Source organism: Pseudophryne corroboree, chromosome 3 (assembly GCF_028390025.1).
Source record: "Pseudophryne corroboree isolate aPseCor3 chromosome 3, aPseCor3.hap2, whole genome shotgun sequence".
Taxonomy (NCBI): domain Eukaryota; kingdom Metazoa; phylum Chordata; class Amphibia; order Anura; family Myobatrachidae; genus Pseudophryne; species Pseudophryne corroboree.
Genome location: NC_086446.1, coordinates 82,093,673 through 82,121,103, shown reverse-complemented (window position 1 = coordinate 82,121,103; position 27,431 = coordinate 82,093,673). Strand labels below are relative to the sequence as shown.

At 45.2% G+C, this 27,431-nt stretch overlaps 2 protein-coding genes across 6 annotated transcripts in view; one reads left to right on the top strand and one right to left on the bottom strand.

Moving 5' to 3' along the window:
* The window catches only part of LOC135057184 (zinc finger protein 845-like), a 369,289-nt gene that overhangs the window by 291,789 nt on the left and 50,069 nt on the right, over positions 1-27,431 (top strand). The window lies entirely within an intron of this gene.
* LOC135054812 (zinc finger protein 260-like) overlaps positions 9,637-27,431 on the bottom strand; it is a 41,518-nt gene continuing 23,723 nt past the window's right edge. For all 5 annotated transcript variants that reach the window (XM_063958180.1, XM_063958183.1, XM_063958179.1 and 2 more), the window contains 4 exons: positions 21,949-22,027; positions 21,734-21,831; positions 21,226-21,589; positions 9,637-12,459 (listed from right to left, as the gene is read on the bottom strand). In XM_063958180.1, the coding sequence (XP_063814250.1) occupies positions 10,904-12,459; positions 21,226-21,589; positions 21,734-21,831; positions 21,949-21,979 (2,049 nt within the window). In that variant the 5' untranslated portion in view covers positions 21,980-22,027 and the 3' untranslated portion in view covers positions 9,637-10,903. The remainder of the gene's footprint in view (positions 12,460-21,225; positions 21,590-21,733; positions 21,832-21,948; positions 22,028-27,431) is intronic.

The window sequence follows — 27,431 nt, the reverse complement described above, 5'->3', positions numbered from 1 at the left end:
CAGTATTCTTCATATAATTTGGGATAATACACACACACGTCTATACATGTACTTCCATAGATCAACTCTTCATTTGTGACTTTCACCTCATTTCCTTCCTGCATGCTCACAAATCAGAATTGCCCCAAGATGTGTTAATGCATTGCTGAATTATATGGAAAGCCGTTTGTAAGAAACTAGGCCTTAACATCGGTCATTCCTTGTTTCTATGGCCCTCATTCCGAGTTGATCGCTCGCAAGGCGAATTTAGCAGAGTTGCTCACGCTAAGCCTACGCCTACTGGGAGTGTATCTTAGCTTCTTAAAATTGCGACCGATGTATTTGCAATATTGCGATTACAAACTACTTAGCAGTTTCAGAGTAGCTTCAGACTTACTCGGCATCTGCGATCAGTTCAGTGCTTGTCGTTCCTGGTTTGACGTCACAAACACACCCAGCGTTCGCCCAGACACTCCCCCGTTTCCCCGGCCACTCCTGCATTTTTTCCGGAAACGGTAGCGTTTTTTCCCGCACGCCCATAAAACGGCCTGTTTCCGCCCAGTAACACCCATTTCCTGTCAATCACACTACGATCGCCGGAGCGATGAAAAAGCCGTGAGTAAAAATACTATCTCCATTGTAAAATTACTTGGCGCAGTCGCAGTGCGATTATTGCGCATGCGTACTAAGCGGAATTTCACTGCGATGCGATGAAAAATACCGAGCGAACGACTCGGAATGAGGGCCAATGTTATGAAACCTTGACTTTCATAATGGGACAGCCTCCAAGCATTTTTATTCAAAAGGTACCACAATTCTCTGCCATTATTCCTGATGGATTTAGAAGGGCATTAATGTTAATTACTAGAAGTCTTGTTTTGCATGTAATACAGGGTGTTTCACTCATAGGAGGCCCCAAACCACCACCCACAACACACAACATACAAGTTATGCAAACAAAACTGTGGCTGTCCATGAACTACGGGATGTCTAACATACTGAATCACAACAAATGCTGGAAGTGGCCATCTTCCTGCAGACACATGGCAGCCTGGCGCACTGAGCTTACACACTATTATAAGCAGGAAGGAGGTGGCCACTTCCAACATTTGCTGTAATGCAATACATTGTACATCTCACTAGGTATGTACTGCTACAGTTATGTCTGTTTAACTGTATATTGTGTGGAGGGCGGTGGCTGGGGGCCTCCTATGAGTGAAACACCCTGTATTACTGCTCTTGTAAATCCATCAAGCAAAATCACCAAAAAGGGGGGGGGGGGGGGGGATTTTGAAAACTTACAGCTTAATCCTATACATGAAAGTTTCTTAGAGTGTAAAAAATTGCAAATGGAAATTGGAACGTGTCATTTAAAATATATTTACACTTAGCGGCTCATCTGGAAGTGGACGTATTTTTTGTACTGTACAAACACAGCAAAGATGTTTACTCCTACATCTGTATCAAGATGTTTATGTATCACAACCCCTGGAATGCCGTCTAAACTATCACAAACAAATGATATACTAAATGATGTTTATCAGCAACAAATACTAATGGGGAGCAGACTCCTGTCAATATATAGACTGAATCTACGGCAGCAAAGGTTTTCATCAAAGTCTGCAGTAAAGCAGGATGAACGTGGCTTCTTTGCGGACCAGGTGACTTGTTACTATAGGTTATTGATGAGGAGGATAAACATAACAGTGAAAGACGGTAATTGCAATGAATAACAATGTATCACAATCGCAAAGTCCTTACCTGCCTCATTGATTCAAGGCATACTAGTACAAGTTTTAAAGATATCCATACTTGATTACAGGTGACTTAATTAGTCCCTGTTATTTTGATTTAACTATCTGTGCTCAAGCCTGGATATCATTAAAACCTGGACTTTTAGTGTGCCTTGAGGACAGAATTTGGGAAACACTGGTGTATAACAAAAGAATAAAGAACAAATGCAGTAAGGAACCCTGTACACAGTACGGCAGATAAATCGCATATAGTTGCAGTCCAATCAGAACAGGTGAGGCGGCTCGGGATCACCAGCAGTCCAGTCGCACAACAGCAATAAAGTGCCAGGGACGCAGTGTCCAACGTACAATGCCAGCAGTGCCGCTACCATGAGTTTTGAAGAATAGGATCCACTCACAAGGCAAGCTTGAACTTAGCAAACCACAAGGAACAGACAGCAAAGGAATTGGGGAGCATAAAGTGTTGGTAACCAGAGATTAGCAGGATATATAAACAATAAGTTACAGGGCAGCAGGAGTCATACACAGAAATCAATCAAGGAATACAAAAATAGGATTTTGGTACTTACCAGGTAAATCCTTTTCTTTGAATCCATAGAGGGCACTGGAGTACTCTTGGGATATGGACAGCTTCCGCAGGAACAGGGCACTGAATATTTAAATTTAGAACACCCCACCCCTCCATATCCCAGAGTACCTCAGTGTTTTTTACTGAGCCGAACAAGAGCTATAGAGAGGTTGACAATGGAGAATTACATATAACATAACGGACAACAATAAAGTTGACACATAACGTTACTGACAACTAAACAGTTGACACGATAACCGATAGAACTTGATAATTTGAACCAGTCGGTGAGAGTGTGTTACCATAAGATCCCCTGAACTTACCACAAACCAGGTAAAAATGCTCTGGGTGGGCGTCCAGTGGCCTCTATGGATTCAAAGAAAAGGATTTACCTGGTAAGTACCAAAATCCTATTTTCTTTTTCATCCACTAGGGGTCACTGGAGTACTCTTGGGACTTACCAAAGCTTCCCCCGTGGGCGAGAGAGCTGTTTGGCACCTGTAACACTAGGCGGCCAAAGCTAGAAACTGATGCCGCAAACATATCAAACTTGGAAAAGCGCACAAACGTGTGCACTGATGACCATGTAGCCGCAAGGCAAAGCTGCGTCGTAGAAGCTCCACGACCAGCTGCCCATGAAGTTCCCACAGAACGTGTGGAATGAGCTGTTACTGATGTAGGCGGCTGTAACATAGCATGAAGGTAAGCCTGACGTATAGTACGTTTTATCCATATGGATAAGGTCTGCTTAGAAGCTGGCCAACCCATCTTGGCAGCATCATAGAGAACAAACAACGTATCCGTCTTACGAACTGTAGACGTTCAGGATACATAAACGCGTAATGCACGTACCACATCCAGAGTTCCAGAATGTCCTGTTAACACAGGAACTATTGGTTGATTGATGTGAAAAGATGACACTACCTTTGGTAAGAAAACGGGATTCGTCCGAAGTTCCACTCTGTCATCATGAAACACCAAATACGGTGGCTTGCATGACAAGGCACCCAAATCTGAAACAAGCCTTGCCGAAGCTAAGGCTAGGAGAAAAATGGTTTTCCAAGTGAGAAACTTAATATCCACTTGTTGTAAGGGTTCAAAATATGAAGACTGTAAGAAATCTAAAACCAGATTCAAATCCCATGGCGCTGTAGGTGGAATGAATGGAGGCTGTACTCTGAGGACACCTTGCAGAAAAGTGTGTACCGACGGCAATAGAGCCAATCGTCTTTGAAAGTAAATTGACAACGCAGATACCTGCACCTTTAGTGTAGATAAACGCAGTCCTCCATCTATGCTCGTCTGTAGAAATAACAAAAGATGGGATAACTTGAAAGATGATGTCGGAAACTTCCGAGCTTCACACCAACCTATATAGGCACGTCAAATTCTGTAATAATGAGCTGCCGTAACCGGCTTCCTAGCTCGTAACATGGTTGGTATAACAGATTCTGGAATGCCCTCTCTTCTTAAGAGGGCGGTCTCAACAGCCACCCCGTCAAACGCAGCCACGCTAAATCGGGGTAAAGGAACGGACCCTGTTGTAACAGGTCTGGACGTAGTAGGAGCGGCCAAGGATCATCTGTGAGTAGTCCGCGGAGATCCGAGAACCAACCTCTCCGAGGCCAATGAGGCGCCACTAGTATGACTGTGACCGACTCTCTTTTGATCCGTTTTAGCAACAGAGGGAGCAGCGGAAACGGTGGAAACAGATACACGAGGCTGTACGGCCAAGCGATTGTGAGAGCATCCACCGCCACTGCCTTTGGATCTCTCGTTCTGGATACATACTGGGGCGTTTGGTGATTGTGGCGAGATGCCATCAGGTCCACTTGAGGGTAACCCCACCTCTGGACCAACATGTGAAACACTTCTGGATTTAATGCCCATTCTCCTGGATGAAAATCCCGACGGCTGAGATAATCCGCCTCCCAGTTGTCCACTCCCGGAATGAACACTGCCGACAATATCACTTGGTGATGTTCGGCCCAATTGAGGATTCAAGCTACTTCCCGCATTGCCATGCGGCTTCTCGTTCCTCCATGTTTGTTGATGTATGCAACTGCCGTCGCGTTGTCTGATTGCACCTGGACAGTCTGAGACCGAAGCATGTGTACTGCTTGTCGTAGCGCATTGTAAATTGCCTGGAGTTCCAGGACATTTATAGACAGCAATCTTTCGTGATCCACCCAGAGACCCTGGAGCTGACAATTTTGAACTACAGCTCCCCAACCTCGGAGACTCGCGTCCGTCGTTAGAATTATCCAATTCCAGGTGCCGAACCGTTTCCCTACGGTTAGATTGTGTACTTTGAGCCACCAGAGTAGAGATACCCTTGCCCGTGGCGACAAACTCACTCTGTGGTGAATCTGCAGATGCGAGCCCGACCACTGTGCGAGCACATCCAGTTGAAATGGACGTGAGTGAAATCTTCCGAACTGAAGCGCTTTGAAAGCCGCCACCATTGTGCCTAAGAGGCGAATGCACAAATGTACCGAGACTGTGCGTGGCTTGAGCACTAATTGTACCAGATGACGAATAATTTGTACTTTCTGTTCTGGTAGGTAAATTCTTTGATTTACCGTATCGAGAATCATACCTAGGAATTGAAGTAGTTGAGACGGAATTAGATGTGATTTTTTGAAGTTGACAATCCAACCGTGCTGAACTAGAATATTGTACGTTAGCAGCGCATTTTGGAGGAGCATCTGTTGAGACGGAGCTTTGATGAGCAGATCATCTAAGTACGGAACTATTGTCACTCCCAGGGATCTGAGATGAGCTATCATCACAGACATCACTTTGGTGAATACCCGAGGCGCTGACGGGAGGCCAAACAGTAGAGCCTGAAACTGGTAATGGTTCTGGCGTATTGCAAAACGCAAGAACCTCTGATGAGGTTGCCAAATCGGAATGTGTAAGTACGCATCCTTGAGATCTAGCGCAATCATGAATTCCTTTGGCTCTAAACCTGCAATTACTGACCGCAGAGATTCCATCTTGAATCTGTAGTAAGTGACGTAATGATTGAGACCCTTTAAGTTCAATATTAGTCTGACGGAGCCATCCGGCTTCGGAACCACAAACAGACTGGAATAATAACCCTGACCTTGTTGTTGTACCGGGACCTGAATCAAAACGGCTGAATCCAGTAGGGACTGAATGGCAATTTGCAGAACCGCCCTCTTGTCGTCCGAGAGAGGTAGTCCTGTCTTGAAACACCGCAGTGGCGGAAGACAGTCAAACTCTATTTTGTAACCTTTTAACACTAAATTGCGGATCCACCCATCTGTGGATGTCTGGAACCACGCCAAATGGAACGTCTGAAGGCGTGCTTCCACAATTGGAGATCCGAGATGGGCTGGGAGCCCGTCATGCCACTGGCTTGTCGGTGACCTTGGCGTCCTGACGACTGGTGTTGGTTTGTTGGAAACCACGTCCTCGACCTCGTCTACCAGGCGTGCCCGCGAAAAAGGCTGAGGTCTAAAGGATTTGAACGCAGGTCCAGAGTATCTCCGTCTTGGTACCGTTGGAGGCAATGGTAAGAAAACAGACTTTCCTCCCGTGGCCTCAGAAATCCATTTGTCCAATTCAGGACCAAACAACTTCTCGCCCCCGTAAGGTAACGCCTCTATACCTCTCTTAACCTCTGACTACGCTTGTCAAGAACGCAGCCAGAGTGCTCGTCGTACTGTAACCAGTGACGATGAAATGCGAGAAGTGAGCTGACAGACATCAGTAGAAGCTGTACATAGATACTCCGCAGCCTCACACATTTGATCAGCAAGAAGTATAAGGTGTTCGTCATGTAGGGCAGACTTGAGTTCTGTTATCCCTTACTATGATCGCCTTAGTGACCCAAATGCCAACCAACCCAGGTCTCAGCAGCACTCCTGCTGCTATATACATGGACTTTAGCATAGTTTCTATTTTGCGGTCTGAAGGGTCTTTAAGCGTAGTAGCAGTTGGCACTGGTATGGTGAATTTCTTTGTAAGTTTTGACACAGACAAATAAACCATTGGTGGATTCTCCCATGTACATGTCACCGAGTCTGGAAACGGGTAACTAAACTTAAATCTACGAGGTATAGAAAACCGTTTATCTGGATTCTTTCGTGTTTCTACTAACATCTTATTAAGAGACTCCGAAACAGGAAAACACATTGGAGATCTCTGTCGTTTAGTAAAGACGACTTCATCATTTGTCAGAGGCTCCTCAGTCTCTGTAAACTTCAGAGACTGACGCACCGCTCTGATGAGATTATCAATGCCTGGGCTGGTAAAATCATCACTATCTGACAGCTGGTCCGCTTCACCCTCCTCACCCTAATCTTGCGCAGTGAGGTCTGGCATGGAATCGTCAGAATGCAACATAGCAGAAACAGGTAAATGATAAGACATATGAAATTTATCCCGTCTTCCCAAAATGGATTTGGACTTTTGGCAAGGCTGAGACCCCTCCAGTAGTTCTGGCGGTCTCACCCTAGACTCAGATCTTGCCGCTTCCCGCTCTTGTCGAGCGGCGGCCAATTCTGATTGCAACCCAGCCAGTACATTGGCTAGCATTTCCCATGGAGGCTGCGGGGAGGAAACTGGAGCAGAAATTGTATTCGTAGCTGAATTCACAAAACATACTGTACATGTGGTAGATCCATTCGGTAACACACTCTTACAGACCTTGCAGTGAAACTGCTTTTTAGTTTTTGCTGGTGCCTTACTCATTATGCAGACAGACAATACAATATACAAAAACAGACACTTGCATGACTCAGTAAAATAGTACTAAGGTGTGTGTGATATATATATCTGGCAAAGTGCAGCACACATGGCCAGTACTATATGAAATGTGATCCCAAATTCCCACTAACACCCCTGCGCCTCCGGTGGAGTAGAGATGTAGGACAGGAACGTTCTGGAATCACAACAGGAAGAACAGAAAGCATGGCTAAAATGGCCCCCAAGCCATGCTTACAGTATAATCACAGTACAGGTTATAATCTTTTTTATATAACCTGGGATAGTGTAACAAAAGGATAATTTCTGTGCTTTCCTTATACATATGCAGCCTAGCATACTGCTGCTCCCCCCCCCCATGCAGCATCGTGTGCTGTGAGCTCCCCCGACCCTGTATGCTCCGTGTATTGGAACACCAGGAGCAAGTAAAAGGGCCGGGGAGCGGGGCGTGGGCGCCGGAGACCAGGCAGCGGGAGCCGGGGAGCGTGCTGCATAGAGCGTGGTGCGCTGTGAGGCGGGCGGCTTTTTTGATAAACAATGCTCCCCCCTTTCCACACAGCGGGCGGCAGCGTGAGCTGACCGCCCCGACCAACATACCTGGACTCCTGTGGTGAGGTTCTGACGGGGCTTCTCTGTAAGCACCAGCCAGCCTTCCTGCAGGATGTCTGCTCTGGCTGTGAGGGAGCTCTTTTTGAGAGGACCGACATGCCACAGCTGCTAGTAGCAGCTTCCACTATCCCTGACCCTGACCTTTTGGAAGGGGGAAAGGGATGTGTTAATGTGAAAAAAAGAAAAAATAATAAAAAATAAAAATATTCAAAATAAGTGTGGACTGAGCCACACAAGCCTGTTGCTACGATGAGCACTGAAAAAACACTGAGGTACTCTGGGATATGGAGGGGTAAAGTGTTCTAAATTTAAATATTCAGTGCCCTGTTCCTGCGGAAGCCGTCCATATCCCAAGAGTACTCCAGTGACCCCTAGTGGATGAAAAAGAAAGAAGACAGATAATGTTCAGGTACACTACTAAAGCTAAACCCAAGGTTTAAGACCTCATTCTCTGGCAACAAATGGGTGATACAAGAAAAGTAAATATAGGGCTGGCAGGGAATGACTTATCCAATCAGGGTATGAACCCTTACTGAAATAAGCTAAACAACTCCCCTGAAACGGGTGTGGTATTGATGGTCGACAAGACTTACGTCGACAGTGTCTAGATTGACCACCATTGGCCGACAGTAACTAGATCTATAGGGTCTCTAGGTCGACATGGTCTAGGTCAACAGGTCAAAAGGTCGACATGAGTTTTTTAAATCTTTTTTTGGTGTCGTCTTCACTGTACAGTGACCGGGAACCCCAATTAGTGCACCGCTTTTAGGTTACCGTTCCCAATCACAGTCCACGTGGATCGTAAAGTTTGAAAAAATATATATATTTTTTTTTTTACTTTTTCAAACTTTATGATCCACGTGGACTATGATTGGGAATGGTAACCTGAGTGAGGCACCTTGCCCGAAGCATGGCGAGCGAAGCGGTGCACTAATTGCGGTTCCCGGTCACTGTACGGCAAAAATGACACACAAAAATCCAAAAAGTAATGTCGACCTTTTGACCTGCCGACCTAGACACCCTGTCAACATAGAAACCCTGTCGACCTAGTTACTGTCGACCAATAGTGGTCGACCTAAGTCTTGTCGACCTAGAGACTGGATACCCCTGAAACACATATTAGCAGGGCTTGCCAGGGTGAAATGTAACATTATGACTACTTACACCAGGAAAGGTGAAAGGGATAAAGACCATGCACAGAAGGGGGCAAGTCTGTGACTGTTAGACTCGGATGCTTGTGCTGATACACCATTTATGTGTATTGCAGGTGCTGGCATTAATACATGCAATGATGACGGTGACTTCTGTGTAGCTGCTTGTGATTGGCTGAGTGTGGTATGACTTATTCACTGGCATTAAAATCATTAGGGCTTTAGCATCAAGTCTCTTCATGTTACTTGCATTGCCATGCAGGCTGTTACAGGAAAGACTACTCCTAACCAGCTGACAATGTGAACTTTTTTTTTCCTTTCTCTTTATTAACTATGGCAAATGCAACTTTCTCTTTTAGCAATAAGATATCAACACTTGTGTAACTAGATTACCCTATTTATATACATGTATTAAAATGTGTTTTATACATTAACAGGTTATATACAAATAGAGCAATGCCACTTCCACACTGCATACAAAGTCATACACCTAACATTCATATATCCATCAGATGTACATACATACATACATACATACATACACTGGTATGACTCCGTAGGTACTGGTCTTGAGTTGATTGCATTCCAAAAGTTACCTGACTCTACAAATGGAAGGGTCTAGATATGGAAGGGTCTAGATATGGGTCATTCCATGAAATATAGGACAAAATACATGAAAATTTAATTTTACATAACCGCTAACATTTTAGTATATTTATGCTGCTAAAAGATTAATTAATTAAAAATGTATATATTTATCACATCAATTTCCTGAGTGTGTAAACCTTGAACATATATGGAAATTGTTGAAGTGGAAGCAAAAATGCCTAATTTTCACGTATTTTGTAAATGTATTTTTTATGCCCATCATCATCATCATCATCAAATTAAATATTTGATACATCTTTACAGTTAAAAATGATAAACAGACTTGCATTGATTAATTCACGTAAATTCTAAAGGTCTGAGTCATTTGTCTCAGAGCCCTTTGAATGGGAACAGAAATGTAAAGTCACATGTCAAAATTGAGTTTAAGTATAGTTTAGTTAACATTCAGTACTTTGTGTGTCAATAATAATTTTAGGGTCTTATAAATGTATAGTATAACAATCATATTGTAAAAAGAATTAGGAGAAAAGGTTTAATAATAATAAGTCCCCTTAGTTCCCATGTCCATTCTGATGTAACATGAGTCACGCATATAAACAATATAACAATATAAGTTAACTACTAAGAGTGTACATTTTTTTTCTGCATCTAAGCATTAATGATGACTGTCTTCCCCACATATTATAGTCATATGACTGCCTTCTCCATATATTATGGTGATATTTTTAAAATGTTAAATTTCAACTTCATTTTTGTGTGTGGTGCATTTCAACTTAAAAAAATAAATAACATGAAATGTAACGTTAGTCACATGGAATGACCCAGATTTTCTGGCTTGCAACTGTTATACACGAGAAAAAATGCACGTCAATTTATAAATAAGTCCATATAAACAGAATGTGGTCTAAACTGAAAGACAATCAATTCTTTACATATCTCAATATTTATATAAATAACTATGTTTCATGTATATTGGTGTTCAACAAGATTACACTTTTTAATAAACAAAACAAAAAAAAGGTCTATATTCAGAACATGGAACTGGTATCTTACCTATGCGAGTTCTCCGATGTGTAACAAAATTTGATTTATGTATGCAACATTCATTACAGAACATTTTTCACACTTGGAACATCTGGAATATTGGTACAACCCTGTTTCAAGTCTACCAGTCCATGGACATTGCTTTCTCCTGTGAATTTCAGATGTGAAATCAGAATTATTTTAGGCGTAAAGGTGCATACACAATGGGCGTTTTTGCCTAGCGTGTATGCATAGTGATGATCGCTGTCATGAAAATTGCTCAGTGCATACACAATGAGCGATTTTCCCCCCCCTGCCGGCGATGAAGCGGGGGCGCGCATGAGCGCTCAGCACTGGGGCAGTTTTGATCTGAAAGCAGCTCAAAACACCAAAAGTGAGCTGCTTTCAGCTCAAAACCACCCAGTGTGTATGGGCCTTAAAACAGTTCTCACACAGAAAACATGAAACTTTCCTTCTCACTTGTGATGTCTCTGATGTCTAACAAGATCTGATTTCTGAGTAAAACATTTCCCACAATCAGGACATAGAAATGGCTTCTCACCTGTGTGACTTCTCTGATGTCTAACAAGATGTGATTTATGTGTAAAACATTTCCCACACTCAGAGCATGGAAAAGGCTTTTCACCAGTATGACTTCTCTGATGTATAACAAGACTTGATGTGTTTCTAAAACATTTCCCACACTCAGAACATGGAAATGGCTTCTCACCTGTATGACTTCTCTGATGTGTAACAAGATCTGATTTCTGTGTAAAACATTTCCCACACTCAGAACATGAAAATGGCTTCTCACCTGCGTGATATTTCTCATGTGTAACAAGAGCTGATTGCTGTCTAAAACATTTCCCACACCGAGAACATGGAAATGGTCTCTCATCTGTGTGACTTCTCTGATGTGTAACAAGAGCTAATTTCTCTGTAAAACATTTCCCACAATCAGAGCAAGGAAATGGTTTTATACCTGTGTGATGTCTCTGATGTCTAAGAAGATCTGATTTCTGTGCAAAACATCTCCCACACTCAGAACATGGAAATGGCTTTTCACCAGTGTGATGTCTCTGATGTCTAACAAGATCTGATTTATGTGTAAAACATTTCTCACACTCAGAACATGGAAATGTCTTCTCACCTGTGTGACTTCTCTGATGTGAAACAAGACGTGATTTGTTTCTAAAACATTTCTCACACTCAGAGCATGGAAATGGCTTCTCACCTGTGTGACTTCTCTGATGTTTAACAAGATCTGCGTTCTCTGTAAAACATTTCCCACACTCAGAACATGGAAATGGCTTCTCACCCGTGTGACGTTTCTGATGTGTAACAAGAGCTGATTTCTGTGTAAAGCATTTCCCACATTCAGAGCATGGAAACGGTTTTTCACCTGTGTGATGTCGTTGATGTCTAACAAGATCTGATTTCTGTGTAAAATACTTCCCACACTCAGAACATGGAAAAAGTTTCTCACCTGTGTGATGTCTCTTATGTGTAACAAAATATGACTTGTTTCTAAAACCTATCCCTCCCTTAGAGCACGGGAACGATTTCTCACCTGTGTGATGTATCTGATGCCTAACAAGATGAGATTTCTGTGTAAAAGATTTCCTACACTCAGAACATGGAAATGGTCTCTCACCTGTATGTATTCTCTCATGTATAACAAGAGCTGATATGCGTGTAAAACATTTCCCACACTCAGAACATGGAAATGGCTTCTCAACTGCCTTAGCTGGCAGATGGGTAATAAGCTTTGTGCTCTGTGTAAAACATTTAGTATCTAAAGAATAGGGAAATATTTTATCTACTTTAGATGCTGTACAATAAGTTCCAATATGCAAGCTATCACATTCCCCATGATTTGAGGGATCAGATGACACATCTGCAATTTGAGGTACTGGATGTATAGTTGGGCTTTCTTTTGGAGAATCTTGTGTGATGTTGCTTCCTTCTATTTCACAACCTGGAGATAACATGAAACATTCCTCAGAGACATTCTTGTTGCTATATCCATGAGCTGGAAATAAGATAAATATATGGTAATATAAATGTTTTCGCATAACAAGTTTACTTTTTCCAATAAAGTATATAATCAAAAGTCACATAATTACCATCAAATAGATAGATTTAAGATGACTGAAGGTATGATGTATAGCAGAGTTTATTTAAAACAAACGGTGTTTAATTAAAAAGGTGAGAAGTGGACAGGAAATTAATCAATGCTAATATTCTCTATCAATGAAATAATTACATATAAAAACACATAAACACCATATTTTTCACAAATAAAACACACATTGCAATAGTATTACTTGTTATATGCTCTACTGTTATGACCGGTAGCAGTTCAACTGATGTAGACAATTGAGCTCAATTCCTAATAATAACTTGCATGAACGGTCTGTAAGATGTTCTATAAATGATTAATTATAAGGTCTGCATTCTTTTAGGATTGGATATTACCACAGTGGGTCTGAAATGGAAGATACATTTCTCAAACGGGTTAAACGAAAAGTAGACGTTATGATTTAATTTCATGGCAGCACTTTTCAGGTCCGGAGGGGTCTCAGGTTTTGCTAGCTCAATAAACACAGACAAAAGATATTCTGTAATCTCATGGATGGATCTTCAACTACACCAAGTCCAATTTAATCCTGGTAGAGACAAAGTTGTTTCTATGGATGTTATTCGAAACCGGCAACGAAGAACAAGATTCTTCCCTTGCAGTCAGATCTTTGTTAGTAAAGAAAGTATTTACATGAGAGAGTGCTACAGAAGTTGTGTTGGAACTTCAGGAAGTGTTAAAACCCTTATGAGGAGCAGGTGTCAAAAGAGGAAGATCCGTAAAAATTAAGTTATACCACTTTTCCACTAAAGTCCTGCGTGTGACCCTGGATTTGGATCCAAACTAGGATAGTCCCCTGTCCACTGTGTCACCAATTTGGGTTATCACACTGCACATCAGTGCAGTGCCGTTGCTTAGAGATGATATCTCCTTGCACCGGGAAAGCGTCGCTCCCTGGGCTGTGAACAGGTCCCTGGTAGGACCACCCGGATTACCCGTTTTCATTGCAGCTCACCCAGGTCCTTCCTGTGCAAAACCCTGCTCTGAACCGGGGAAAGATTCCCGGATGACTGGACTCAGGTGAAGGCATTTCCACTGACAAATTTTAGGTTTATGCATGCTCATATGCAATAAACCGGTATTTTCTAGTTAGTGGTATTAGACACAGCTGTGGCTGATCTGAGCCATAAGGGAGGAACAAGGGGTGCTCAAGTCTAGAAGGAGACCGCCAGAATCATGAGATGGCCAAAGATATTTTGAGGCTCTCTCTACAATACTTATGACAGTAGTAGACAATTGGGAGGCTGGCAATATTTCCATCAAGGTTTATGATCACTCGATCTGGAGATCTTTCAAGGGCTGGTAGACAAATAGTGGAAAACAAACACAGACTTGAATGCATGCAGATTTAAAAAAACCAAGGTATGAGTTTGGGAGCCAGACTGAGTCATCCCATGTCTTCTATCCTCTGGTTTATTGGTTTCTTCCATAACCATAATATCAAGGGTGTTAAGAAGACAGTAAATAGATTTTTGCTTTCTCTCTTGGCTCCAGATGTCCCAAAGACCCTGGTACCTAGATCAGTTGGACAATCTGCTATACTCTGCATGGTGGTATTTTCTGAGAAAAAAAACCTGTGACCCTAGAGACCTTTCTGCCAGATTTACCATAGCTGTATTTGATGGCGTGGCTGCTAAAACCAAAATTTTAAGAGCCAAAACGTTTTTTGGATGTGGTTATGCATGCAAGTAAGTCAGTCCCAGCCAAGCTTTACCATCGTGTCTGTCTTAGAAGGAGTTCATACATCTTGGAGGCATTTGATATGCCGGCTGTTGGTATCCCGGCGATCAAGATAGCCGGCATACCGAAAACTATTCTCCCTCTTGCGGGGGGTCCACGACACCCCTGGAGGGAGAATAAATGGCGTAGCGCGCCACCGTGCCTGCAGCGAGCCCGCAAGCGACTCTTTTGTGCTCGCCCCGCTGCCGGCATGCCAGCGGTCGGGATCCCGGTGCCTGTATGCTGGGTGCCGCGATCCCGACAGCTGGCATAACATAGTAGACCCCATACATCTTACAGGCGTACAAGGTCTCTTCTCTTCCTAATAAATGGGCTGGAGGCAGGATTACAGTTAGGGTCCATAAGGTAGCAAGTATGGATATGTCCATATTCAGATAGCTGTGTTTGTCATGCCACAGACTTTGTAGCCTAGCCCTGTGCTGCATCTATTTCTTCAAATATGCATCTAATACTCTGTTCACATTGCCATTGCCGGGTCACACCCGGGAGTTAAAAACGGGTCCTTCCTGGGTGTACCCGGCATTGGACCTGAGCAATGTGAACGGAGTGGCTTCCCGACCTGGCAATATGCCGGGCTGGGTTGCCATCTAGGGGCGGGGCCAGAGGCGGTATCAGGGGCGGCCTCTCCCTATGCTGTGAATGGGTGACAGGTCGCATCGACCCGGGTAACCCGTTCACAATGCGCCTGACCCGGTAATAACCTGGGAAAAACCCTTCTTTACTCCCGGGTTGAATTACCGGGTTAGGCGACCCGGGAATTCAGCAGTGACCCGTTCACACTTCACATCGACCCGGCAAAATACCGGGTAGCTACCGGGTTTTTGGTGCAGTGTGAACGGGGTATTAGTGTTATAAGCCACAGATATGGCCCCCAGTCCATGCAGGTCCTGGCCATTACCAGGCTACTGGGACCCCACATCAGACCTGCCGTGCTGATCGATAGTACAGTGATTGCTAGGCTACTAGGACTCAGACTGGCCGCAGTGTCTTCTGGTCCCAGCTGTTACCAAGCACCTGGGATACTGTGCTCGTACATGCAGCCACTCAGCTTGGCTGCTTTGAGCAATCACGGGTATCTCCTGGACCGGGCTGTTACTAAGCAAGCAGCCAGGACACTGTGCTTATAGGTGCAGCTGCTCAGCTGTGGCTGCTTTGAGTAATCGTGGGCTGGTATCTCTGCAGAAATGTGACTGGCCCATGATCCTGTTATAAGGCAGTCAGTCCTGTGCTTCATTGCTTGTGATAGTTTCTTTCTGGAGCCTTGCCATTCAATCCCTGTTCTTGGTTGCCGATTTTATGGAGTCTTGTTGCTGATGCCCTGACCATAAGTCCTACCCTATTTCCTTTCAGGTAAGTGCCTGTATCTTTGTATATTATTACCAGTGGCTTACATGAACTAAGATAACTTATTACTGCTACTTTGTTAGTAGCTGCTGTTTGGAACTGTGTTTATCTCCCTGGCTTTGGATACTACCTGTGGCTTGCATAAACTATTGTATACAACCATTGTCACTTCATTAGTAGTTGACGTGCTCTCCAAATATTCCTCCCTTACTGCGAATACCTTGTGATTGCACTGTGTAGCTTATGCTATCACTTATGTTACCAATATACACTATCTGCATATTACGCCATGGAAGTTTTCTTTTTACTATTTGGAGAATCCTGTTACTACTTAATGTGCATTAGTATTATCTCTGCATAACTTCTCCAGCTATATTCCGTGATCTCCTGCCGGTCATATAAGCCCCTACTGCCTGAAGGTCTAAGAACTGGCGGCATCCTAAGTATCAGTGTGTAACACAATTAGGGAACACACTAAGAGAACAACGGGTGGTTGTTATAGGCAGAAGACCCTCCTTAGTGCCTCTAGGGGTCTTACATAATCATGCAGGAGTTTCGTAACATCACTAAAGTGACAAAAATAGAAGACAGTGGTACACTGACTACTGGGCGGGCATTACAAATGCTTCTGAGGGTGATAGTCACTGCATCAATCGGATTTGAGGTTCCTGACTTGTAAATTGGTATTCCTTTGACCTCTCAAACAGTCACTGGCTGCCCTTCCCTTACAGTATCCAGTTTAAAGAGCTCATTCTAATCTTCAAAGCACTTCATCTTCTTCTCCTTCCAACAGATCTGCTAGGGCTTCAAATGCTCCCTTACAACTCACCAGATCCTCGAAGCCTAGAAGCTCCTTTCACCTCCTCATCCCCACCTTGTTATTCCTAGTTCACTTCCTAGTTAGACCCCATGTGACTTAGGGGGCTATTCAGAGATGGATACAGATCTTGCTTCCACAGCCAGATCTGCATCCATCTACTCACATGCTGGGGGCCACCCAGCAGAGTGAAAGGCCACCCAGCATATGTGTTGCGCCGCCCCACGATGCATTCTCAATTTAATTGTGAACGCATCGATTAGAGGACAACCCATGCCTGCGCAGCCTGGCTGCGCTGGTAGGTGGTCCGGTGCCTGTGTTGTCCGGACCACGCACACCAAATGCCGCAGCGACGCCCCCCATCTGCTGTCAATCATGATGCGATCGCATATTCCATATAATAGCATCATGACAACCTGAGCACGTGCAATGCGGCCTTAGCGCATGCGCAGACCCTCTGGATGCGGCCGCTGCGTACAAATGCGCGGCTGTGTCCAGGTCAGAATAAGGCCCTTAGTCTGTAAGCTCTTAGGAACAGAGCCCTCTTCTCCCGACTCTATGTCCCCAATGCATTTCCACTTATAGTCAGTGTGAATACTTCAGTTTGCCCACCCCAGGGTCATGGAGTAAGTTGGTTTCATTGACACTTATAGAGAGTCATCTTACTACACTGTATAGTCAATCCCCTTATACATTATTGGGAATTTCTACTTTCCATCTTGAAGTGGTTGCGTCTTCAATGTGATAGTTTCTCTGGGCCTAATTCAGACCTGATCGTATCCAGGCAAAATTTTGCATGGCTACAATCAGCCACCCGGACATGTGGGGGGATGCCCAGCACAGGGCTAGTCCGCCCCGCATGTCTGGCCCTCCCCCCGCCACAAAGGTACAAAAGCATTGCATGGAAGCGATGCTTTTGTACTTGAAGAGTAGCTCCATACCAACACAGTTCCTGCACGCTGAAAGGGAGCTACCCGTCGCACTCTGGGTCGCAGCGGCTGCGTGTGACGTCACACAGCTGCGGCGGCCCACCCCCGAAAACACACAGCAGCGATCAGGTCTGAATTAGGCCCTCTGTGCGGCACTACAGACACATGGTGCCATGTAAAAGTAAATAAATTATAATGTTCATGTTTCCATTGTATCTGTGTCTTGTGTTGCTTTATATTCCTTGTAATTATTATATGCATTGTGTATGTTTGTATACTAATAAAAATTATACAATAAAAAAAAAATTATAATATAATAGTCTCAGAGTTTGCCTGTTCTTGATACACTGAAGGCACACTGCACCAGATCAGTGGGGAACTTTGTGAGCAGTGGGGCATAGTGCCTCAGGTAATGCACAGTACCCACTTGGTCTTCTGGAAGTGGATGCCTCTACAGTTAGGGATGGTGTGTGGCTTTCTCAAAGAGATGAGGGAAAATGGTACTCTTGTGGCTACTCTTCCCATAAGTTTTTGGCTCCAGAGAAAAATGATACCATCAAGCTGGCTCTGCAGGAGTGGTGATACCTGTTGGAGGGGGCAAAATTCTATTCAACCTGGGTATCTCCTATCAACCAGGAAGCAGAACACAGGATTTAAAGGGTCATGTCTGCCAAAGTGTAATGTCATACTGGCACCAAGTTTGAATTTCCCCCTAGTAAAAGGCTGTCTCTGAGCACTATAGGCTACTAAACCATACGTTAGCCTTGTGCTATGTGTGTTCTTCATATTAACTATGGGGGTAATTCAGACCTGATCGATGGGCAGCGATTTTTGCAGCCCTGCGATCAGATAGTCGCCGCCTACGGTGGTGGTGGTGGGGGTGTATTTTCGCTGTGCAAGTATGCGAACGCATGTGTAGCAGAACTGTACAAACAGATTTTGTGCAGTCTCTGAGTAACCCAGGACTTACTCAGCCGCTGCGATCACTTCAGCCTGTCCGGGTCCAGAATTGACGTCAGGAACCCTCCCTGCAAATGCATGGACACGCCTGTGTTTTTCCAAACACTCCCAGAAAACGGTCAGTTGACACCCACAAACGCCCCCTTCCTGTCAATCTCCTTGCGATCGCCCTTGCGAACAGATCCGTCGCACAAACCCATCGCTGAGTGGAGATCCGCATTGTACCCATGCGACGCGCTTGCGCATTGTGGTGCATATGCATGCGCAGTTTGTGCCTGATTGCCCTCTGTGCGAAAACGCACAGCTGCGATCAGGTCTGAATCAGCCCCCATATTCCTGTTCCCTTTGCCTTATCGGATTTCTGTCTTCTGTGCTCCATTCCCAGATTCCTGTTCTTTTCCTGGTACCAGTCTCTCTGTGCTTGACTGCATGTTTCTGTCAACCGGCTCCACTGCAGTCTACTATTCCAGTGTCTGCACACCATTCAGTATATTCCAGTGTCTGCTCCAGTGCATATTGGCCTCCGTACCTAGGAATCCAGACAGGGGGCCAATACCTACGTGTCGGGTGCATCTTTCTCCATAACTCCTTGCGGAGCTCCCTGGTGAATACCACCTGCACGTTAGACTCTGTGCCTCTATTTTAGCCAATCTGAAGGTACAGGTTGCATCCACGATCCATATGTGACGTTGTGACAGTAACACACAGTAACACGATGTCAGGACATACACCAGAGAGTGTATGATGGGGACTGGTCAGATTTCTTGGCTGGTAACACACAGTGACCTGATGTGAGGGTAGAGCAGGAGTATAATAGGGGCTGATGGCGCCTGATGTATGAGATACACCAGAGAGTGTGGGGAGGAGACTGGTCAGATCTCTGGGCTGGTAACACACAGTGACATGATGTGAGGGGGAGAGCAGGAGTATAATAGGGGCCGATGACTCCTGATGTATGAGATACACCAGAGAGTGTGGAGAGGAGACTTGTCAGATCTCTGGGCTGGTAACACACAGTGACCTGATGTGAGGGGAAGAGCAGGAGTATAATAGGGGCTGATGGCTCCTGATGTATGAGATACACCAGAGAGTGTGGGGAGGAGACTGGTCAGATCTCTGGGCTGGTAACATACAGTGACATGATGTGAGGGGAGAGCAGGAGTATAATAGGGGCTGATGGCTCCTGATGTATGAGATACACCAGAGAGTGTGGGGAGGAGACTGGTCAGAACTCTGGGCTGGTAACACACAGTGACATGATGTGAGGGGAGAGCAGGAATCTAATAGGGGCTGATGGCTCCTGATGTAGGCGATACAACAAAAACTTTGATTATGGGTGGTAGATATATGAAACAGGACTACAAGTCTACTTTTCCAGTGTCTGCACGCCATTCTGCATATTCCAGTGTCTGCTCCAGTGCATACCACCCTCCGTACCCAGGAATACAGACAAGGGGCCACCACCTACGTGTCGGGTGCAGCCTTCTCCAAAAATCCTTGCGGGGGTCCCTGATGAATACCACCTGCAAGTTAGACTCCGTGACACTATTCTAGCCAATCTCAAGGCATCCACGATCCATATGTGACGTTGTGACAGTAGCACACAGTAACATGATGTGAGGAGATACACCAGAGAGTGGGGGCGGGACGACTAGTCAGATCTCTGGGCTGGTAACACACAGTGATATAATGTGAGGGGGAGAACAGGAGTATAATAGGGGCTGATGGCTCCTGATGTATGAGATACACCAGAGAGTGTGGGGAGGAGACTGGTCAGATCTCTGGGCTGGTAACACACAGTGACATGATGTGAGGGGGAGAGCGGGAGTATAATAGGGGCTGATGGCTCCTGATGTATGAGATACACCAGACAGTGTAGGAAGGAGACTGGTCAGATCTCTGGGCTGGTAACACACAGTGACATGATGTGAGGGGGAGAGCGGGAGTATAATAGGGGCTGATGGCTCCTGATGTATGAGATACACCAGAGAGTGTGGGGAGGAGACTGGTCAGATCTTTGGGCTGGTAACACACAGTGACATGATGTGAGGGGGAGAGCAGGAGTATAATAGGGGCTGATGGCTCCTGATGTATGAGATACACCATAGAGTGTGGGGAGGAGACTGGTCAGATCTCTGAGCTTGTAACACACAGTGACATGATGTGAGGGGGAGAGCAGGAATCTAATAGGGGCTGATGGCCAATGCTGTAGGAGATACACCATAGAGATACTTTGATTCTGTGTAGTAGATATATGAAAGAGGAATACAATTGACCAGTTCCTGTAAAACGTAAGTTGTAATTATAATTATGCATTTCTGTACTAGTCTTAGAGGTATATGTGCAATAACACAACCTGCTGTATCAATGTGACCTCTTGCTAAAGAACTGAGGATTACATATACGTGACATCTTGTATGCTAGGATTGTCCCAAAACACTTTCACTGAGGGACTTGCTTTTGAAAGACGTTTGGGCAATAACCATATTGCCATAAGACTCCTAGATGCTTTTATCCATTGAACAGTGCCAAACACTACCATGTTCTCCGGATGTTCTGGATTTTGTTTAGCGTCCCCAGCTGAAACCCTCTGCCAGCTACCCAGCACAGACTCGTAACACTGGGAATTAGCCAACACTGACCAGCAGGTGCTACACTAGATTGTCTACACATATTCAGAAGTAGGCAGGACGAGTGACCACCTCTATTCAAGTTATATACAAAATTCTGTGATCACCTAGATTGCTCTGGGCACATACATTCTCACTAGTTTGTACTGACAGAGGAGGGTGTAAGATAAGAGACTGCTGTAGTGACATAACAAGGAGAACATGTGACTCCTCTCTGTAATAAGTGATTATTACTTACCTGTGCTGATATCTGTAGGGATTTCCTCCTCCTTACACTGCTGGTCACCACTCACATACATCTCTTCTCCTTCCACCTTCATACCAGTCAAACATGTCTCTTCTCTCTCTATATGTAGAACCTTCATATCAGTCAAATGAGATTCTTGTCCTTCTACGTCTTCTTTCTTCATATCAGTCACATAAGTCACTTCATCTCCCTCTGTATTTTCCACCTTACTATCATTCATGTCTGTCTCTTCTTCTTCCAATGTATCTTCTGACTTATTATTAGTCACATTCGTCTCTCTTCCCCCCTTTATATCAATCACATATGTCTCTTCTCCCTTTATGTCTTCTACCTTAATACTGGTCAGATCTTCACACTGAACAGACAAAAAAAAAAACACATTAGTAATGTCTGATGTTATTGATATTACAACATAGACTATCAGTGTACAACTGCTGCTCTAGAAATCGTATAGTGATAAGTTATGTCGATATATGGAGAGACCCCTAATCCCACCTACCTGATTCTCCTGTGGGGTCCTGTGTTTCTCCTCTGTATATTCCTGGGAATAAAATGGACGGGGACATCTCTCTGGGGTATCTCTGTTACTGGGTCCATCTGTAGGAGATACACAGAGACTGAGTACATTGTATGTATGCGATTATCAGACAATGTGTGTATAGGTGGATACCACAACTGCTCTCCCCTGTACAATACATTAATGTCTGTTCTTACCCAGTGATGGGAGTGTCTGGTGATTTTCCATTATCACGTCCTTGTACAGATCCTTGTGTTCCTCTATATACTCCCCCTCCTGCATGGAGAAATACACAGTGACATCCTGACACCTTATTGGAACCTGACACACACAATGACACAGTCATCACCCAGACACCTCCCCTGGTGTTACTGTATAATGATACAGACTACATATACACCAAAGAATTAATACACCACAGAATTACAAACTATTTATATACTGGTCACCCAAAATATTAAAACCGCTGATACTGTAAGTGAAGTGAATAACATTGATTATCTCGTCAATGGCACCAGTCAGCGGTTGGGATACATCAGACAGCAAGTGAAAAGTCAGTTCTTGAAGTTGATGTGTTTGAAGCAGGAAAAATCGGCAAGCATAAAAAATCTCAGTGAATATGATAAGGGCCCAATTGTGATAGCTAGACGACTGGGTTAGAGCATCTCCAGAACAACAGGTCTTGTGTACAGAGAGGAGGCCGTACATAGATACAGACGGAGGGAGAGGAGGCTGTACATAGATACAGATGGAGGGAGAGGAGGCTGCACATAGATACAGATGGAGGGAGAGGAGACCGTATATAGATACAGATGGAGGGAAAGGAGGCCGCACATAGATACAGATGGAGGCAGAGGAGGCCGCACATAGATACAGATGGAGGGAGAGGAGGCTGTGTATAGATACAGATGGAGGGAGAGGAGGCCGTACATAGCTACAGATGGAGGGAGAGGAGGCCGTACATAGATAAAGATGGAGGGAGAGAAGACTGTGTATAGATACAGATGGAGGGAGAGGAGGCTGTGTATAGATACAGATGGAGGGAGAGGAGGCCGTACATAGATACAGATGGAGGGAGAGGAGGCCATACATAGATACAGATGGAGGGAGAAGAGGCCGTACATAGATACAGATGGAGGGAGAGGAGGACGTACATAGATACAGATGTAGGGAGAGGAGGCCGCACATAGATACAGATGGAGGGAGAGGAGGCCGTACATAGATACAGACATAGATATAGATGGAGGGAGGGGAGGCCGTACATAGATACAGATGGAGGGAGAGGAGGCCGTACATAGATACAGATGGAGGGAGAGGACGCTGTACATAGATACAGATGGAGGGAGAGGAGGCTGTACATAAATATAGATGGAGGGAGAGGAGGCCGCAAATAGATACAGATGTAGGGAGAGGAAGCTGTACATAGATACAGATGGAGGGAGAGGAGGCCGCACATAGATACAGATGGAGGGAGAGGAGGCCGTACATAGACACAGATGGAGGGAGAGGAGGCCGTACATAGATACAGATGTAGGGAGAGGAGGCCGTACATAGATACAGATGGAGGGAGAGGAGGCCGCACATAGATACAGATGGAGGGAGAGGAGGCCATACATAGATACAGATGGAGGGAGAGGAGGCTGTACATAGATACAGATGAAGGGAGAGGAGGCTGTACATAGATACAGATGGAGGGAGAGGAGGCTGTACATAGATACAGATGGAGGGAGAGGAGGCCGTACATAGATACAGATGAAGGGAGAGGAGGCCGTACATAGATACACATGGAGGGAGAGGAGGCCGTACATAGATACAGATGGAGGGAGAGGAGGCCGTACATAGATACAGACATAGATATAGATGGAGGGAGGGGAGGCCGCACATAGATACAGATGGAAGTAGAGGAGGCCGTACATAGATACAGATGGAGGGAGAGGAGGCTGTACATAGATACAGATGGAGGGAGAGGAGGCCGTACATAGATACGATGGAGGGAGAGGAGGCTGTACATAGATACAGATGGAGGGAGAGGAGGCCGTACATAGATACAGACGGAGGGAGGGGAGGCCGTACATAGATACAGATGGAGGGAGAGGAGGCCGTACATAGATACAGACGGAGGGAGAGGAGGCCATACATAGATACAGATGTAGGGAGAGGAGGCTGTACATAAATACAGATGTAGGGAGAGGAGGCTGTACATAGATACAGATGGAGGGAGAGGAGGCCGTACATAGATACAGACGGAGGGAGAGGAGGCCGTACATAGATACAGATGGAGGGAGAGGAGGCCGTACATAGATACAGACGGAGGGAGAGGAGGCCATACATAGATACAGATGTAGGGAGAGGAGGCTGTACATAAATACAGATGGAGGGAGAGGAAGCCGCACATAGATACAGATGGAGGGAGAGGAGGCTGTACATAGATACAGATGGAGGGAGAGGAGGCCGTACATAGATACAGATGGAGGGAGAGGAGGCCGTACATAGATACAGACGGAGGGAGAGGAGGCCATACATATATACAGATGTAGGGAGAGGAGGCTGTACATAGATACAGATATAGGGAGAGGAGGCTGTACATAGATACAGATATAGGGAGAGGAGGCTGTACATAGATACAGATGTAGGGAGAGGAGGCCATACATAGTTACAGATGTAGGGAGAGGAGGCCGTACATAGATACAGATGTAGGAAAAGGAGGCCGTACATAGATACAGATGTAGGAAAAGGAGGCCGTACATAGATACAGATGGAGGGAGAGGAGGCCGTACATAGATACAGATGTAGGAAAAGGAGGCCATACATAGATAAAGATGGAGGGAGAGGAGGCTGTACATATATACAGATGTAGGGAGAGGAGGCTATATTGTATATAGATATAGATGTAGGGAGAGGAGGGAGGTAATTCTGAGTTGATCGCAGCAGCAAGTTTGTTAGCAATTGGGAAAAACCATGTGCACTGCAGGGGGGCAGATATAACATGTGCCGAGAGAGTTAGATTTGGGTGGGTTATTTTGTTTCTGTGCAGGGTAAATACTGGCTGCTTTATTTTTTCACTGCAATTTAGATTTCAGTTTGAACACACCCCACCCAAATCTAACTCTCTCTGCACATGTTACATCTGCCCCACCTGAAGTGCACATGGTTTTGCCCAGTTGCTAACAAACTTGCTGCTGCGATCAACTCTGAATTAGGCCCATAGATACAGATGGAGGGAGAGGAGGCTGTACATAGATACAGATGGAGGGAGAGGAGGCTGTACATAGATACAGATGTAGGGAGAGGAGGCTGTACATAGATACAGATATAAGGAGAGGAGGCTGTACATAGATACAGATGGAGGGAGAGGAGGCCGCACACAGATACAGATGGAGGGAGAGGAGGCCGCACATAGATACAGATGGAGGGAGAAGAGGCTGTACATAGATACAGATGGAGGGAGAGGAGGCTGTACATAGATACAGATGGAGGGAGAGGAGGCTGTACATAGATACAGATGGAGGGAGAGGAGGCTGGATATAGATACAGATATAGGGAGAGGAGGCAGTACATAGATACAGATGGAGGGAGAGGAGGCCGCACACAGATACAGATGGAGGGACAGGAGGCCGCACATAGATACAGATGGAGGGAGAGGAAGCTGTACATAGATACAGATGGAGGGAGAGGAGGCTGTACATAGATACAGATGGAGGGAGAGGAGGCCGCACATAGATACAGATGGAGGGAGAGGAGGCCGTACATAGATACAGACATAGATATAGATGGAGGGAGGGGAGGCTGTACATAGATACAGATGGAGGGAGAGGAGGCCGTACATAGATACAGATGTAGGAAAAGGAGGCCGTACGTAGATACAGATGGAGGGAGAGGAGGCCGTACATAGATAAAGATGGAGGGAGAGGAGGCTGTACATAGATACAGATGTAGGGAGAGGAGGCTGTACATAGATACAGATATAGGGAGAGGAGGCTGTACATAGATACAGATGTAGGGAGAGGAGGCCGTACATAGATACAGATGTAGGAAAAGGAGGCCATACATAGATAAAGATGGAGGGAGAGGAGGCTGTACATAGATACAGATGCAGGGAGAGGAGGCTGTACATAGATACAGATGTAGGGAGAGGAGGCCGTACATAGATACAGATGTTGGAAAAGGAGGCCGTACATAGATACAGATGTAGGGAGAGGAGGCCGTACATAGATACAGATGTAGGAAAAGGAGGCCGTACATAGATACAGATGGAGGGAGAGGAGGCCGTACATAGATACAGATGTAGGAAAAGGATGCCATACATAGATACAGATGTAGGAAAATAAGAATTTACTCACCGGTAATTCTATTTCTCGTAGTCCGTAGTGGATGCTGGGAACTCCGTAAGGACCATGGGGAATAGCGGGCTCCGAAGGAGGCTGGGCACTCTAGAAAGATTTATGACTACCTGGTGTGCACTGGCTCCTCCCACTATGACCCTCCTCCAAGCCTCAGTTAGGACACTGTGCTCGGACGAGCTGACATAATAAGGAAGGATTTAGAATCCCGGGTAAGACTCTTACCAGCCACACCAATCACACCGTACAACTCATGATACTATATCCAGTTTGACAGTATGAAAACAACTGAGCCTCTCAACAGAAGGCTCAACAATAACCCTTTAGTTAACAATAACTATTTACAAGTATTGCAGACAATCCGCACTTGGGATGGGCGCCCAGCATCCACTACGGACTACGAGAAATAGAATTACCGGTGAGTAAATTCTTATTTTCTCTGACGTCTTAGTGGATGCTGGGAACTCCGTAAGGACCATGGGGATTATACCAAAGCTCCCAAACGGGCGGGAGAGTGCGGATGACTCTGCAGCACCGAATGAGAGAACTCCAGGTCCTCCTCAGCCAGGGTATCAAATTTATAGAATTTTGCAAACGTGTTTGCCCCTGACCAAGTAGCTGCTCGGCAAAGTTGTAAAGCCGAGACCCCTCGGGCAGCCGCCCAAGATGAGCCCACCTTCCTTGTGGAATGGGCATTCACAGATTTTGGCTGTGGCAAGCCTGCCACAGAATGTGCAAGCTGAATCGTACTACAAATCCAGCGAGCAATAGACTGCTTAGAAGCAGGAGCACCCAGCTTGTTGGGTGCATACAGGATAAACAGCGAGTCAGATTTTCTGACTCCAGCCGTCCTGGAAACATATATTTTCAGGGCCCTGACAACGTCTAGCAACTTGGAGTCCTCCAAATCCTTAGTAGCCGCAGGCACCACAATAGGCTGGTTCAGGTGAAACGCTGACACCACCTTAGGGAGAAATTGGGGACGAGTCCTCAATTCTGCCCTATCCATATGGAAAATCAGATAAGGGCTTTTACATGATAAAGCCGCCAATTCTGACACTCGCCTGGCTGAAGCCAAGGCCAATAACATGACCACTTTCCACGTGAGATATTTCAGATCCACGGTTTTTAGTGGCTCAAACCAATGTGATTCTAAGAAACTCAACATCACGTTGAGATCCCAAGGTGCCACAGGAGGCACAAACGGGGGCTGAATATGCAGCACTCCTTTCACAAATGTCTGAACTTCAGGTACTGAAGCTAGTTCTTTTTGAAAGAAAATCGACAGAGCCGAGATCTGTACTTTAATGGAGCCTAGTTTTAGGCCCATATTCACTCCT